The sequence below is a fragment of the Trachurus japonicus genome, chromosome 16 (assembly GCF_045865225.1).
Source record: "Trachurus japonicus isolate A0001 chromosome 16, Traja_1.0".
NCBI classification, from domain to species: Eukaryota; Metazoa; Chordata; class Actinopteri; order Carangiformes; family Carangidae; genus Trachurus; species Trachurus japonicus.
In genome coordinates, this window is record NC_140922.1 from 9,512,263 (window position 1) to 9,529,392 (window position 17,130).

General features: G+C 44.5%; 2 protein-coding genes across 4 annotated transcripts in view; both read left to right on the forward strand.

Annotated features, from left to right (window-relative positions):
• Window positions 1–247: 247 nt before the first annotated feature.
• Window positions 248–8,996, forward strand: LOC146971703 (B-cell receptor CD22). The gene is made up of 7 exons (XM_085801115.1): window positions 248–364; window positions 1,097–1,218; window positions 1,481–1,679; window positions 2,790–2,935; window positions 5,015–5,159; window positions 6,974–7,118; window positions 8,178–8,996. Exons 1-7 carry the CDS (start codon window positions 313–315, stop codon window positions 8,263–8,265), a joined length of 897 nt encoding a protein of 298 aa, XP_085657241.1. The 5' UTR covers window positions 248–312; the 3' UTR covers window positions 8,266–8,996.
• A 3,027-nt stretch (window positions 8,997–12,023) lies between these two features.
• cadm4 (cell adhesion molecule 4) overlaps window positions 12,024–17,130 on the forward strand; it is a 145,673-nt gene continuing 140,566 nt past the window's right edge. Inside the window, exon 1 of one of the 3 annotated variants that reach the window (XM_085801125.1) lies at window positions 12,024–12,410. In XM_085801125.1, the coding sequence (XP_085657251.1) occupies window positions 12,338–12,410 (73 nt within the window). In that variant the 5' untranslated portion in view covers window positions 12,024–12,337. The remainder of the gene's footprint in view (window positions 12,411–17,130) is intronic. The other 2 variants (XM_085801124.1, XM_085801127.1) reach the window with 2 other exon arrangements.

Below are 17,130 nucleotides of genomic sequence, written 5' to 3' on the forward strand. Positions count from 1 at the left end.
GCACTTTTGTTATTTACTGTTCATACAGGTGTAATTAAGGCTTGAAGTCCCATCAGCAAAGAAAGGGGGTAGACATTTAATGAGGCTAATTGAGCACTTTATTCTATTCATAATTGTTTTCATGATTAGATCATTTCTGCCTTCACATTTTCAGACTACTTTGAATTCACTTCCTGCTAAAACAAAGAAATGAAAGCCACACCCACACAGCTACGGATAAATACTGAGAAAACTTTCATTTCAGATTAGAAGCTGCGTAGGTCTGGACATCTTTATTACTGATAACTTAAACTGAAAAGCTTTTCCACAGCCATGAAAGCTGTTGTGGTTGCTGCACTGGTTGCCCTGATTCATGGCAGTTTTGGTAAATATGTCTCTTTTTTTGTTTTGTTTATGTTGTTTTTTTTAATTTTTATTTATTTTTATCATGGACTGTTCTACACTCTTTAAGATTTTGATTTTGTCACTCTTCTGTAATGTACTACAGGTTTAGTCCTCAATTCTAGTTCTGGTATTTTGTGACTATATTATACAGTTGCTGCTGGCGGTATTTGTTTTGTTGTTTCTTTGTATTGGTGTCTGTTTCAGAGTTGAGGAAACTCTTTGGTAAGAGTTGTTTTCCCCTGCGGCTTCAGCGGACAGACTTAAAGCAGGAAGTGTATGTGAAATTACCAAGAGACTCGTCATGAAGAACAATTAAATATCTTTATGTAGCCTACTGTATATAGGCTACTATTTTCCAAACATGTGAACAACCTCAAATTCAGTTTTTAGCAGTGAAATAATGTTGCAATATATTCATGATGTGCACTAAATCTTGCCTGTAGCCAAAGATAAATTACTTCCATTATTACTGGTGTCAGTAAAGTGGAAAAATCTGCTGCTGGTCATGTGGCCCTGGTGACTTTGAGGGTATTGGCGGTTTTCCAACCGGTGACCGAAACAAATGTCAGGAAAAGGGAGAGGTTGTTTTGAAAGTGCTGCCTGGAACAGCAGCTAGATCCACAGTGCAGGTCAACACGCTTTCACTCCTGAGCCCTCCATCTCTTCATGTTGTGATCAATAACCTGCATCTATAATCTCTGTCCACATGCAGCCACTTTGCTCATTAAAGGGCCGACCCAGCCGGTTCTGGAGGGAGAGCCGATCACACTGGAGTGCCTGTACTCAGACTCTGAGGCCAACATCAGCCAAGTCCGCTTTGAGATCTTCTCCAAGGTGAGCCATGGGTCTGTGTTCGGAAGTAAGAGATTGATTTCAAATGTTCAGCACTCTCCTTTCACTATCATTTCGCCTTCCTTACAACAGTGCAGTGGTGGTAAAAAAACAAAGTTAAAGTGTTTTATTGTTGTAGTTTGAGCTATTGTAAAATTTGTATTCTCAGACTCATGTAATAACTCTTAGAATTATGAAAGAAAACAGATTATAATGAGGTATAACATTTTATGGTCTTTCTTTTCTTTTTCTGTCTCTTCACCAGTACATGCAGGGCTGGCGTCCAGTTTTTGAGCGATCATGGTGCTTCTATTCGATGGATATTATGCGGACAGGTGACAGCGTGATGCTGACTATCCCCCATGCAGGAAGGTACTCTGAGGGGCCTTTCCGCTGTGTGTCGGACGCCGAAAATGTGACCGAACCAGACAACTCCTCCCTGCCACTGGCCTTCAAAGTGAATTGTGAGTTGATATGACTAGGAGCTGTGTGGGAGCTGTCTGCTGAAAAACTATGAAACAATGTGTCTGTGACATTGAATTTCCCCTTTTACCAAACAGAGAGCCTCTCATTGTTTTTTTGTTTTCTGTGCCCCACAGAGGAAAAGAGATTTCTACAAAAACTAGTTAAATAAGTGACTTGTAAAGAAGATACGCAGTTTCTGAGTTTCACTTTCCATTAAGAAAATGCGTGGCATTTCTGAGAATACTGAGATGACTAGCAAAAACCAGTCTAGGTGAGAAAACAGAAGACAGAATCTCTGAATCCTTGCAATTTTCCTCATATTTCCAACCAGCAGGAGGTAAAGACAATCTTTCAGACACTGTGGACACAGCTTTCCTCACAGTGAGGGATAGAAAAACACATTAATACTTAATGACACAAGACATATCTGTGAAATGCAGCTGCTCTAAAAAAAAAAAAAAACTGCAGAAAAGTGCAAATCTAATGCACACAATGGTTAGTGATGCCAGGTAGACTACTGTAGTTTCAGAATTTGTTTTTGCACCCAGAGCAAGATCAGATGTGTTACGCTAGTGGGACTCGAGTTTTAAACCATCGATATCGTATACACAACTGCATGGCACAGCATCCATGGCATAGCTAGTCAGATTATCGGTGTCCTCTATCTCCTCAGTGGCCATCAAATTGACCGTAATGCTGTTTGATAGGCTCCTCAGTCTCATGGGATGAATCAATAAGAGAGAAAGATTAGAATGGTCTGAAGGACTGAAGGAGATAGTGGAGAAGAGAAGCCAGGAGCGAGATGGACCTAGGCCATCTATTGAGATGGAAGAGAAAATGAGCCATTATTCACAACACTGCCCCTCTAAAGACTTCGATAAGATGAAGCCTATTATCATTATTATTGATTGCTTTGGAACAGTCTGCACCGCTGGGGGGTATTCATCCTTGAGCCTATACACTCAAATATGCATAAAAGATCGAAGTGTTTACCAGCTGTTACCACTGCAAATACATATTCAGCCACTTGAGGAAGTAGCTTGAGCGTCCATTACATTTCCTGCTTCATTAATGCCCGATCGTGCTTCTTCTCTCTCGCTGTGTTTCAGACATGGGAGAGCTGCTGCTGTCGAGGGAGGGCTACACCAGCTACCTGGGTGTCCCACAAGACCTGAAGGTGCACCCCGGGGATGAGGTGGTGCTGACCTGCTCCGCTAGCTCATCAGAGGAGCCCAGTTACTTCTGGCTCAAAGAGGTGAGAAAGCTGCAGGAAGGTGCGCAGCAGCACTGTCCTCATTATGCTTTCGGAAAAGTTGTCTTTCTCTCCCACTTCTGCTGTGACCTCTTTATTTTTCCCCCCTCTTCTTCCAGTCTCTCCAGGTCTCTCTTGGCTTTGTTCAAGTATTCTCTTAACTTTCTCGCCTCCTCCAACACATCCCCATTTCCCTCGCTGACTTTCCTCCAACCACTTGTTTCCCCTCGCCTGTCGTCTCTCCGTCCCCTCCACAGAAGAAGTGCTCCGTATTTAAGTGACCAGTTGGCTTAGGCCCACCTCTCGCTGGGGATTGCAGCTTGCCCACTTATAGAGGATTAATAGTTTAATGAGGTCTAGACAAGAGCCAGTCAACCTGAAAACAATTATGTGGAGAGATTTCTAATGATTTTTTTAGTGTTTGGTTAACCGGTATTGAATTATTCAACTAGGCTCTTCTCTGAGCTGAGAAACCCGGCCCCCGGGGAAATTAAGACGCCTCAGTGTAAAATGCCACTGTGACAACAGGCATGTAGAACAAGAAAAAAGTTGATCATCTTGGAGATGGACAGTGCCCATGTGGTGAGAGAATGGTATTACACCTTTAACTCCACTACTGCCACTAGCAGGTGACAGGTGTAATGAAGCAATACAAATTATGAAGATATCTTGGGAACAGGCCGACGTAATTGCCAAGGTTTCCCTTTTTGTTATTCTTCTTGATAAGTCCGTTCGGGGTTAATGTGCTTTTGAAAGGGTCACTGCTAATCCGGGTTTTAAATGGGCTTACGAGTCCAAATCCAATTCACTGGACATTTTATACAGCTAATACTGTTTGCCCCCCCCACCCCCAAATGATCATATGCTGCGCTCTGACGCCGTTCGTCGAATATGTGCCAGTGTCCTTTCGATGAAGAGCGGCAGTCGTTGTCAGCGTGAGTGACAGGTTTGTCAACTGATGAAGGTGTAATCACTCTGTCCACCGGCGTTCACTCTTCACCTGTCAAACTATTTGTGTTGCATTTACATAAGTCACACGATCTTTGAAAAAGAGGAATGACACGTTTGAGGAAATAGATGAGATGAGATGTCTGATGGGAGTGTGTTTGGGTGTGTGTTTTTACCTGTGTGTGTGTGTGTGGAAGCCCACTGTATGTTTGACAGGCGTGGATATGGGGCAGAAAGTGGCATCAGAATGGCCCACTTTGACAGACAGTCGCCGTGGGCACATTGGCCCCCGGTAATGACAGCAGGACAGAGGCAGAAACGGGCCACTGCTCTGGGAGCCAGTGGATTTGCATACAAAATGCTGCTTTGGCCAGACCTGGCCTTTATGGGAAATCCTCTTAATTCAGATCCTTTCAAATTGAAATGGACTTTCTTGGCAGGAGCTGAAGCTCCCAGGAGCCAAATCATTTGCATGGTGTAATGTCTTTTTTTTTTTTTTTTTACCCCCTCCTCTACGTCCATTTGTTTTGCAGTCCTTGTGTGTGGCCTATTATTTGTTTCCTCCCATGTTGGGCTCTATCTCATAATAGTCCTGCTATTTTTGTGTCAACAATTCATCCCGCTCCCTTGCCATCTCATTATGTGTTGTGTTAACAGTGTGTTGTTGCAGCATCATTCTTTGCGGATGATGGTGTTATCTGGGTTATTGACTTGTGTCGATGTGTATTCATTCATCGGGATTATTGCTCAGGTAAATACACTTGATTTGGGACTTTGGAGACTGCTCTCTGAGGGCCACACAGCAGCAGATATTTCTGGCTTTCTGTTTCAGCCCTGCTACCATTGCCAGCCTCTCTATTTCTCCCTATCTTGTTCTATTTTGCTGCCTCTCTTTGTCCCCCTTTCCACAAATCCCAAAAAACCACTCTCTGCCTCCATTCTGCTGCCTTTTCTCATCTCCTTTTACATCCGTCTTGTCATGTAGCATTGTTTATTCTCCATTGCTTTTTTATTCTCAGCTAAGCACAATTTTAATTTGTGCTGATTTGTCTCAAAGGACTGCAAACAACCCAGCCGGTGAGATATCGTTTTTATTTCCGCTTTCTCTCATGTGTTTCTGTTTCTCCCTCTCAGGGAAGCGACTGGATCCTGCCTTCCTCTAAGCTGACGCTGAAGAAGGTGAGCGCGACGGATGGAGGACAGTACACTTGCATGGCTGAGCATCCTTCCGTGGAGTCGCTCAGCAAGAAACGCACAGTCAGCATCACTGTGCTGCCTGGTAAGAAAAGACTTCAGATCTACCTGGACAAGCCCTGTCACCCTCTGTACCGACTGAATCTAGAGCAGTTGTTTCTCAATTCCCCTTTCAAAGAACCAGTTTGGGATTTCTTTTGAACTGGTGGGAAATTCAGCTGTCAACATTCCCGTAGCAAAAGAAAAACCCCGTTGTGCTCTATTTCCTCTTAAATCAGCTACGCTAAATGTTACCTGGAAAGGTCAGGTGTTGGAGAGCAATTTTGTCATCAGGAGCATAAGTGGAAGCTGCCATTTGTGTGAAACCTTTAATGCAGATTTTTTTAAGGAGTAGTACAGGCAGGGTTAAGGTTTAATTTGTCTGCCATGGGATTCATAAAAAAAAGCAGGAAGTAGACGGTGACGGTCTGACAAAGCGAGGTAAAGACATTTATGAAAACCCCTCACATTAAAAAGGTGACAACGACTTCCTGAATGAAATTACCTCTGAAATGTCAAATGAGGCGATCAGACTAGATGATGATTTTTAAAATATCATTAATAAATGGCAGTGACAGAGTGGGGCTAACTTTTAAGAATGAGAAGATAATGCTTAGATGCAAAAGAAATAATGATTTTATGTGACCTTTGATTTTTGATTTTTCTTCTTTTGAAAAAACTATTAAGTGAAAACAAAAGAGCACTCGAAAGCAAACACCGGAGAGGCACAAAATCTGAAGCAGGCTGCTTGTCAGCTATTATAAAAGGGAATTTGATCTGTTGCAAAATGATTTAGCAGCATTGCAGTAAATGATAATAATAAGATTTATAGTCCAGTTGTGTGTGTAAGGTTTTATGGATGAATATATGACAACCTGTCTTGCTCTGGGTCTGTATGACTGACATCACTGTCTTATTTCTCATGAAACATGAATATTATATTTAAGTGGATGACTAATTTCATTACAGCATTATCGCTAATCCAATTTATAGCACCTCATCTGTCTTCATCATATTTATCAGTGACCTGTGGGATGGCTGCCCTGTGTTAATGCACTGCAGTTTTTAAGCACCCCCCCCTCTCACCCAGCAGAATTCATAAGCCTTTGTGACTTCAATCGTTGAAATTACGCAACCCCTAAAAATGTAATTAAGCCAATGCATGTTATTTATCACGGGAGAGTCGTTTCATTTCTGCTGAAATTAACTCATTGCTCACCGCTCTCTGGTGTCTGCACTATCATCTCTGAAGCATGTGAACTAATGAAGAGGGTCATGATTTCTGGAGTAGTGTTTGCTCATCCTTGAAGGTGTGATGAGCAAATGTTTGTGTGTCAGTGCTGTTGCTTTCAGGCTGCACCGCAACAGCAGCACCAACCTTTAGCAAACACTCGTGTTGCAAACCCAATGCGACTGCAGCCACCAGGAAATCCTCTTAACATAAGGAATGAATGTGGATGTGAGCACACAAAGCATTGTGCTTCCAATTGCCTAACCTTCATTTTCTGAATGTTCAGTTTATCCAGCGCTCCAAATAAAGTTTCTAGAGCGCCAGGTCCCCGTAATCCACTTTTTTATATTCAACATAATTGCTATATACAATTTGAAATTTCATGCACATAAAGTGGAGAGTCAGCCATTTGTTTTTAAACTGTCACAGGCAGAACTCTTGAAGATCAATGCTGCGTATGGGACTCTCACTGTCTGAACTCCTGACAGACACTCTTTTCTTCCACAAACAAACAGAGGGGTTCAGTTAGAAGCTTTGCCTGGAGGCGGGCAGCTCATATTGTACTTTAGCTGATTTTAGATTCTGTGTGATGCATGTTTCCCTTCATGTCTGACTGATCTGTCCCACAGAGGATGCCCCCTGGTATGAGTCTAGCAATGGCCGACTCATTTTGATGACCTCGGCGGCGGCCGTGGCTCTCTTGGTGTTCATCCTGTCCATGAGCGTATTCCTGTGCCGCAGGGCCAAGCAAGCCAGGACCAGCAAGGGACCCATGTAAGAAACAGCTGTCTTAGTCTTTACATCTGCTCCTCCTTCATTGTAAACAATCACTTTGCACTTTGCTTGTGATCTTCATCTTAAATAATGCTCAAAATGTGATGGATAACTCCCATGAATGCAAGTAAGGGTGTGTGCGTGTGTGTGTGTGCACGTGTGTGTGCGTGCATGCCTGTATGTCTATGTGATTTCTTCACCGTGCTTTATCCAACCTAACTTCTCTGCAGTCTCTCCTCCTGCTGTTTGACTTTATATTACGGATACAGCTATTGCAGCAATATTTCATTCTGTCTCATGTGACAGAACCAGGGCCATTTCCGTTACAGTGTGTATATTCTGTGTGCACCCTGGTGTATACATTCACATTATACACTCGCGTTGTTTGTTTGTGTGCCCTGGTTATGTATGGCAAGCACTCTTGCAAAAGACCCTTTCTATACACGTACAGACTGTTACCTGCGTGGTTTAAAAAGCATCATCCACGCTGAATATTAAGGTCTGCTGAAGTATGTCTGACCTACTTGACCCACGTCCTTGATCTCTTTCACGCAGCCTCTTCTGCTGTTTGTTTTCACACAAAAGCCTGGACTAATAGCATCAGGTTTACTTCTAGCAGTATGAGGTATAAAAAGGGGCTTCGGCAATGATAAGAACATTAGTGGAAGTCTCATTAAACCTGGATGCTGACAGCATGTTAATGCTCTCCATGACCTCATGCAGCTACTCTCATTAACTTCTTACCCCTGGGCTAAAAAAAGGCATTTTCAAAAGACAGAATTTACATTAATGCTCCATACATGATTTCATTGTCTTTGTAGCAGTGTAGAGGAAAAAAGGGTTAATCTGTACAAATGTGGCTGAGCGTGTGCCACCTTGAGTATATAAGCATAATGTGTACAAAGAGAGACAAATGGGCTTTCATACCAACAGCAAGGTGTGGCTCCATCGCTCACTTCTAGTCTATAATTTTCTCACTTATATTTTTCTAGCGCCCACTGGGAGGTCGATACACTGATAATCATGCCCCTCTGTCTTTCCTTCTCTCCCTCTTTTCAGTGATGACCGGTCCCAGAAAAAGCCCATCTACAAATCCAGTTCAGAGTCCCTACCCTCTGCCTGTGGAGACAAACAGCCTCTGGTGTGACCGCACAGGCAGGTGAAAGGACGAGGAAGGGAGGGGGGAAAAGGAGGAAGATGGAGTGGGCGGCCGGAAAATGAGGGATGGCATAGAGAGGATACTTAAAGAGGGAGGAAATGGTATGGGGTTATGGATAGTCACACTGTGGGAAGAGACAAGAGTGAGGTAAAGGCGAGTTTTGGAAGACAGTGGGATTGTAGGGAGAGCAAAATAAAAAATCAGTTACAAGCTTGGTGTTAGAAAAAGTAAAAAAACTGAAGGGAAAATGACTGCTTTGGAGGCACTGGGGCTGCTTTGCTTGTGGGAGTGGGTTGTAGTCATGAGTCTTGGACAAAAAAGGTGGGCAATTTTGTTTTCATTTATTGTGAAGTGTGGAAAATGGTGAGCTACATTCTTAGCCAAAGCGATGGAAGGATGATTCTTGTGTACTATAAGAGCTGAAAAGACCACATGCAATTCTCCTCTCCTTTCTGTTGCAAACATAATTGCTCAGCTGTATATTTTGAATGAACCATTTGGGCGACAGGAAAAGGTTTTATTTTGTTGATTTGTTTTCCTTTCAGCCTCTTTTTTTTTTTTTTCCCAAAGCGGCACCAGCTCAAGGGATCTGTGAAAATGTTATTATAATCTCTTTACCATGACAGCACACAAGCACGTTGCACTCTACTGTTTAATTCAGTGTACTTTGAATTTCTTCTATATTAAATGGCTTTCAGAATAAAATATTATTTACTGTCGTCCGGCGTGCCATTGATTTTGTTCCATTTTCGAGACACAAAAGAGGTTGGGGAATATTGACGGCACGGTGAAAGCCGGACATGCATGTGTGCTTCACTGCACATCTTCTTGATCCAGCGCTAGCTCCGTATTGCATCAGCTTGTTTACCAACCTTCCCCTTCAGTTTGTAAGACCTCACTCTGAAGCAATGACCTTTACTCAAAGTTCTGTGCCTGTACCTGTGTGTGTGCCCCCCCTTCCTCCATCTGTCTGTTAGCGCCAAACACATTCTCAGTCAGTTCAGGTCACAAACACTCGCATGAACCAACGGCTCCCACTTATTCAGAGGGAGAATAATTGCAGACTGGGGTAACCTTGATACTTTGCCCATACGTTTCAAGAGCGGACAGGTTTAGCCGCAGCTGGTTCTTTTTTAACACAACAAGAGTTAGCCTATTGCTACCCCCCCCCCCCCCCAAAAAAAAAAAACCATCATAGCCTACAACTTCATCGTTTTAATTTTCTCCTCTGTTGCCTTGTAACCCTTAACGCCGTGCCACAGCACCACTGCTTATTACCATAACCGTGCTCATAACACTGAGAATTTCATTACACTTGTCTGTTGAAGTTATGTTGGGTTTTATGTGGTTTTATTATCGTGTGTGGTTGACCGTAGGCCGTCGTTAATAATGGGCGAAGTGGCAGTTCAACAATGACACTCTATTAACGGGTGCATGCACCACAGAGCACAGCCAGGATAATGTTATTAAACTGATTATTCAAGCCCCCTGTACAGTTCGCCTGTGCTGGAGTCATTTTACAGACTCCTTGTATTTCTTTTTGCAACTCTACAAACTTGTGTCTTAGGTCAAGCCCAAGAAAATTGAGACGACAAAGATAGGGGGCTATAACCATGACAGAAATACTTAAAATAAAATGAAAATAAAGGAAGAAACGGTCATGGTCTGTTGGGGGAAAAAAAACAAAACAAAACAATGCTGTAAATTTAAAATGCCCTCCTGCACGTGAAATGCCAGCGAGCACCATTTTGTTTTGGCCTTTGAGTCAGTCATGAGTGAAAAGCACCATGCTCCCTTGTGGGCTTTGGTCCAGGAGCTTCATACGGTTGGCCAGAAAAGACAAGATTATGTATCAGAAATTTCACACAGTGGAGCTTTCCCTGAGGTTCCAGGCTCTGGTTTGGGGGGAGGGGAGTGTAGTTTACAGTGACATTTTGACCTTGGTAGTGGCTCGTGGATAAACTACCAGACATGAGCTTAGGGCAAATGCAGGAACACTGCACGGAATACAGAGCAGCCAAAGTGCCTTGTCTTGTCCAGGCTGGGTCCTAACAGGACAAGGATGCAAAGCTGTGACATTAAGGTTAGTGAGTCAGGTATGCAAAAGTCCTGGCTCGACCCCAGCACGCAAACCCATATACAAAGGTGAGTTATACCCAAAATGACACTTTACTGACTAATACACTGATGTGCCATCACCCGCTGCTGTTCTCGTCACGGTCACTTGGCTTTGTATGTGCTTCCTGCATATGTTGTGTCAAATGGCTGAAAATGAAGGAGTGAAGTTTGCTGGTGAAGCAGGTGTTTTCCCTCATTACTTCCTGACAATGCCCCATCTGGTGCCGGGGAGCGGCTGCCACCGACTCCCTGCCAAGTGGGGAACAAACACTCGCAGAGAGGCTGACAGGGAAAAATGGGATGGGCTGGGAATTGGGGGAATGAGCAGGGCAGATATTATCCTCACCAAAACAACAAGGTTAGAACTCGTGTCAAGAAAAAAGAAGTCACTGGGTGGCAAGAGCCTGTGGCTGAGCCTTTAAGATTTCGCACAGATCCATAAGTCGAGGTCAGATATGAGTCGAGAGTTCAAAGCAACTTTTAAGGAAGTCAAGGATAGAAACATTAATATTAATGCTAACAGACTGCTTTGATGCTTTACTGCCTGACTCAACTTTTCTGACTGTTTGAACCAAACTGACCTAAGTGTCTGGAGGATTTGTGACAGATGAGAGAGGCGCCAAAGTAGATTTGAGACCCATGACGTGCTTTATTTAATGTTGCCTGAGGGGGGCGCCAAAGATGTGTTTCATGAAGATGCCTTGGAGACAAGAAGCCCATGGTATAACGCTGGATTGGGGGCTGGGGGTAGGGGGAATAGAGATGTGGAAAGAGAAACAATTTTCATAATGGAGCAGCGCTATCTGACTGGAAAACACAATTATGGACAAACTGTGGCCACAGCATGAGGGTAAAGTTAAAGAGCCCCTTTAGCAGGACCTAATAGGCCCTGACTACAGATGAGCAGAAACAGTGGCTCGTCCGGAGCACAAGTTTTTGTTCCGGGCCATTACCGTTATTCTAAACGGAGATTTAACTGTAGCATACACCCAGGTCTGCTCCTGCTCTCCTTGATGAGTCCACTGCACATTTTGGAGACAAGGCAGCTTCTGCAGAGGTTGGTGCAGATGAGATGAAGTGACACTCACTTTCTTCCCATCTTTTACTCATGAAAAAAACATCAGTTTGCCATCATATCAACCTTAACATATAAAAACAGCGAGTTCACCTGATTACTAACATGCTGATGGAACATAATAAACCCCGCTGATTAATCAGCGCTGTCTGTTCCCAGCTGACTTCAGAGAACAATGCATGATTGCAATATTATTGTCTCCTCCAACAACAAACATCTGTTTCACTCTCGTCATCTTAATCATAGTGCCACACATCCTTTTCGGTCCGTGGAGCTGGATTTCAAATGAATTGGTTATTTGCGTCGGGAATTAATGTTGGTTATCAATCACATTTAGAGCGAACTGATTTCAATTAATTGGAAGATGCAGCCCTTCTTCTCCCTCCCTCCTGTGCAGCCCAATTCCTTCCTTCTTTCCTTTTTTTAAGCCCATCCCCTCTTTCTCATCCGCACACCCCTCCACCTGCTCCTGCTCTCTGCAATTGGTCAGAATGACACACGGGCCCGCCTTGTTGGCAAGCTTTTTAAATATATTTACAATGTAAAATGACCAAGAAAAACCGGCCAAGCCATCACATTCCGGCTTCCAGAGGGAGAGAAAGTGGGTGTGCGCGAGGGAGCATTACTATGTAAAGAACCGCTGTTACGCACTGAGCACTTGATAAAACACACACACACACTCACACACACACACTCGTCCACGAACTGTCGTAGCCTATACGCGCGCGCACCCACACTCACATACACATACACAGACGCTGAAGGCGCCGTCGGAGAGTGAACCTGCGGGTTCATGTCACTCTGATTTCTCCAACGAAGAGGAATACTGAGCAAGAGACCGGAGGGGAATATCAGCGACAGACAGCGATGGCTTTCGCGTCCGTGTGGAACTACTGCGTCCCTCTCACCATCATCACAGTCGCCTGCTTGGTGCGCACTGGTAAGGAACCCCAGAATGAATGAGTGTGATGTGAATGAGAAGAGCGTTCTGTGTGTGTGTGAGTGTGTGTTGGACACGGCAAGTTTGTCTCAAGTCCTCCACGAGGAAGACGAATAACGCTTCCTCCCCTCTATAAAAAAAAATAAAAAATCACCGGGTCGAACTGTCAGGAAGTGGGGACAGGGAAAGGAGGAGCGCACCGCGGGACAAAAACACGTGCAGATATGTCAGTTTACTATCAATGCTGTGGACCTCTATTAGTATTCACCACTGGTTAATTAGACCAAATCCCCTTTGCGCAAGTCTGGTCTACATCCGTGGTGCTACTTCGCTATGAGTCACTGTGTTGACCACTTAATCGAAAGTGAGAAGCTGGAAAGCCCCTGAACGCCCCATGGATGAGAGCAAAAGTAAAAAAGGCGCAGGTCACTGTTACTTTTCGGAAATATGAATTAAATGAAATCACAGCGTGCTGGTGCGAGCTCTGTGCGTCATGCCATTTTATTGTTTTATTGTTTTTTTTATGGGCTGGCAATGATTGGGATGCGTTGTGTGTGTGTGTGTGTGTGTGTGTGTGTGTGTGAGAGAGAGAGAGAGGGGGGACGCCAGCCTGTGACATATGGCGCTTGTGCATACAGCGGTGCATGTATCCTCTCCAGAGCTTCGATTGAATATTCTGACAGCCACGCGAGAGCTCATAATAAATGCCCGCAGTGGACCAGACATGTGCCACACACCAGCCTCGGCAGTCGGTGTGTGGAACTGCGTTTATATTCTGCAGCAGTATGTGTGTGTGTGTGTGTGTGTGGGGGGGGACTGAAAGGACCTTTGAGACCTTCTTCTTATCAGCCACAATAACATCTAACAATCTATTACAAAGCCTTGTAATGGCACCTGCAGCTCCTGTGCTGCTCTCACTCTCCACACCGGAGCATCTCAGTGTGGGATAGTCCTGCATGGCATCCCTTGCAGGCATCATATATCTCATGGCCGCTTCCCCTACAACATGTGCATCTGCTGCCAAAATAAAGGGGGATTTGGATAAGGCTCAATCATAACTCTGAGCAACTTCAGCCTCATGGTATTCTGTGCCATCTGCTTGCATGTCGATTGAAATGCAGACTCATAACAAACCCTATTAAATTCATCCCAAAGCTTCAGTAATTCTGACAGAAGCAGAATGGTAACGAGGAAATGCAAACAGATGTTATTTTATGTGCTTGTTTTTTTTTTTTTTTTGGTTTAGTTTTTTTTTGTGGTCTTTGCTTGTGCTCTGTGGGCCTTTGTTTACATTGTCCTGAGGCAGTGAAAGGGTTAAGAGCTAGGTCGGGCATTGTCATGGTCAGACCTGTGCTGTGCTGTTATGATGATGTCTCTTGTTTAGAAGGGAGCACTCCTTTGCTCCGTAGCCATTCTCCTGCCTGCACTGATACCAACCTCACCATGGCCTGTGTATTGATTTCTTCCCCCTTGTGTGTGTGTGTATGCGTTTGTGTCTATTTGGATGTCTGCTCAGTGTACGGTTCATTTTTATGCATGAATGCGTAGGTGTTTGTATGATACTAACTAACTACTGTGTAAGATTTCAGTATGTGCGTGTGTGTCTGGCTGCCCATTTGCAAATATACTTGTGTGTTGCATGTAAATGTGCTTTATGTCTGTGTGTGTGTGTGTGTGTGTGTGTGTGTGTGTGTGTGTGTGTGTGTGTGCCTGTGCTGCTTACAGTGCCGGGTTTTGCCTGAGCTGCAGGCAACCTCTGCTGGGGGCTGCTCACTGATCACTGTCATTAATCTAGCCACTGACAGGGGCTGGGAGAGACAGGGGGCCTGTGGGTGGAGGGGTGTTGCTGGCAGGGAGTGGATGGAAGAAGGGGGGAGAGGAGGAAGTGTAAAGACGGTCTGTTTCTGAACACCCAGCAGATATGCACGTAATACCTTGCATGTGTTTGGAAAAAAACAAACAATTTCTGATAACAAATCATCACTTATCTGCAAAATCACTAACCATCTCAGTGATTTTTTTCCCCTTCCAAAGAGAAAAATGGCAAAACCAATTAGGAGAAATGGAAAAGGAAGAGAAAAAGTGGGAGGGCATGGTGGTTGTTATTATGCTACGATAGAGATGGACAGATTGATTGGGTGGATTGACGGATGAGCGGACAGATAGATTGAGAGGGCGCTGCGAAGACGGCGAGGCCGCGGGAGACTTGGCCCTCTTTTTGTACGGAACGGAGGAGAGGCGGAGCAATGGAAAGATGGGGAGAGCGAGAAAGGCAAGAAAAGAGCGAGGGAGTGGAGGAAGAGTGGGAGAAGAAAGGCAGAAAGACTTCACAGTCTGTCTGACGGGCAGGCCTGAGGGACCCACATTGCACGCATACACACAATCCACTTGGAGACACATGCACACACACACACACACACACACACACGGAGTCATTGCTGTGTGTTTGTGCACTTGGCTTGTGGGGGTGGCTGATCCACAGCAGCTGTGGGCCAAACTTACACTCCACGTACGTAACAAATGTGGTTAACTCCACCTCTGCTGCCTGCCCAGCCTTAATCGCCACCACGCAACCCTCCATCACTTCCATTCTTCCGCCTCCTCCCCGGTCCTCTCATATGCCTCCATTACCACCTGCCTTATCGCTGTGTGCATTAAATCACCTCCATTTGTTTATTTGAATGTGTGCAATGAGAGCCATCCGTTTGAGCTTGTTTCCCATCATGCTGTTTGGACCTTGGCTGGGGCTCTGGTGGTTGAAAAACGGCAGCAGTTGGACGAACTTGTGGGATGAGATTTGAATACCAATTATGGCTGGTGTGTGTGTGTGTGTGTGCGAGCGTGCACTGCACACACACACACACAATCGCACAGAGGCCATGCATAAATCAATGTCGGTGTAAGTCACAGAAGGGAGGCCTGGCGTGTAAACACAAACATCACGGAAAAATGCTGTACACACAAAAACTAAAAATATGGATGTGCATGAGCGCACACTAAGGTGCAGAGGCACACGTGTACACATAGCCTACACTTTGCCTATGGACAGCTTACGTCGTACATTAGAGCGTCTTTTGAACACAGGATAGGAATAGGACTGCTTATGCAAGAGTTTGTCTGAGCCCAATTGCAGTTTTTGATGCTTGTCAGACGCAGTTTGCATCATGCCCGAGTCAAGATTGCTTTTTTACCTTCCTCCACATTGCGCTAGGCTTGCTATTTCAGCGTCTTTCTTTGTTCTCTAATGCGCTGAAAAAGTCTTCACCATAAGCCAAGGTTTATCCTTTGATCCAAACCTTGGAGGGTAATTCACCCCCAAATAAAATAAACGTTGGCAATTTAATTAAAAAAGAGCGAGACCTTCCCTCCTTGCTCTCCTTGCCCTGCCATCTGCTGGTTCATGGTGTAAATCTGAGCCCAGCGCACAATCAGATTTCACTGTTACATTCTCTCTTTTTTTCTTCTCCTTGTGTGATTGCAAGTCTTTTGTAGGTCTAAATAATTGGACAACCTGAACTTGGCAGACAGTACTGGCATGGTCGTCAACAGAGGAGAAGCTGAAATGAGCCTTTAAAAAAAAAGAAAAAAAAAGAAAAAGGAAAAAAAGATGCTGCCTACCGCTGTCGTGCACGGGCCTGTTTGATCAACTGATGCAGTCTTAAAGGGTCCTGACAAGGGTGGCCCACTATCTCAGCTGAGCAACTGCCTTGGCATAAGCTCCATAAACAAATTGGACTGTATCGCTTCTTGGGCAAGTCACGACTGAAAGAGTTACAGAGCTTAGTGTGGGCTGCTTTTATTCTCCCATGGGGTTTTATAGGTCCATTACTCAGAAACAGAAGAAGTTCCTAGGTTCAGTGCAGGTGATGTATTTTACAGTAATTATCTCCTAATCTGCCCCCAGACTTCAATGCAATCCATAACTCCTTGTTTTGAGCTGCTGTTGTTTGTGCAGCGATTGCATCTCAATAACCCCTCTAGCATTATAGACCAAGTCCAGGGAGGGTTTTATTTTCACTCTGAATGAAATGGAAATAAAGGGAAATGAGACAAGTCATTTTGGTACCACTGCAAGAATGCATCATATGACAAGGCCATCGCACATCCCTAATCACATCCTGTTTCCAGCACTGTGTTTTTGTCTTTGTGTTGTCCTCGTGGACACGTTCTTGTGCAAACACAATACGTGAGGCACGATGATTGAGAGGGGCACACAAAGGCACCGGTTGGTAATTGAAGCCTTATATCTCATTTGACCATTTGTTTAATTGTCTATTAGTGAAACTTTCTGTCAATCTAATCAGGCCAACGCTAATGTAGAAACACTCTTTATGACTGCCACCTCATCTCCTTCCCATTACTATTCCCCAGACAGTGGTGCTTGTGATTATCATAATGGTGATCTATGTCGTCCTTACGTGTCTCTCTCTCAGAACAACTGGCGTTTCACCAACTTTGCAGCTCAAGTTTTTTAATGCTGAGTAGGATGCCAAGGACGTCTCCTTCATTTGCTGGCATGCAAAGCCTGCCAATCAATCGGCTGCTCTCTGACGCAACCTGATTTGATTGGCTCTGGACAAAAGTGAACCACCCCCCCCCCACCCTTTGGTTACAGCATTCTGTATTGTGACCTGACGTCCCCTGAGCCAGCAGCTTTCCTCTTGCTGCCGACCCCTCTCCCTGTATATTTGTCTTTGCCATGGGAGTGTGAAATCAGTAA

Excerpts from the sequence above, each read along its gene's own strand:
- LOC146971703 (XM_085801115.1), top strand. The coding sequence starts at position 313 with ATGAAAGCTGTTGTGGTTGCTGCACTGGTTGCCCTGATTCATGGCAGT. Across the intron at positions 365-1,096 it reads CCTGATTCATGGCAGTTTTG|CCACTTTGCTCATTAAAGGG; the intron begins GTAAATATGTCT and ends GTCCACATGCAG. Across the intron at positions 2,936-5,014 it reads GTTACTTCTGGCTCAAAGAG|GGAAGCGACTGGATCCTGCC; the intron begins GTGAGAAAGCTG and ends TCTCCCTCTCAG.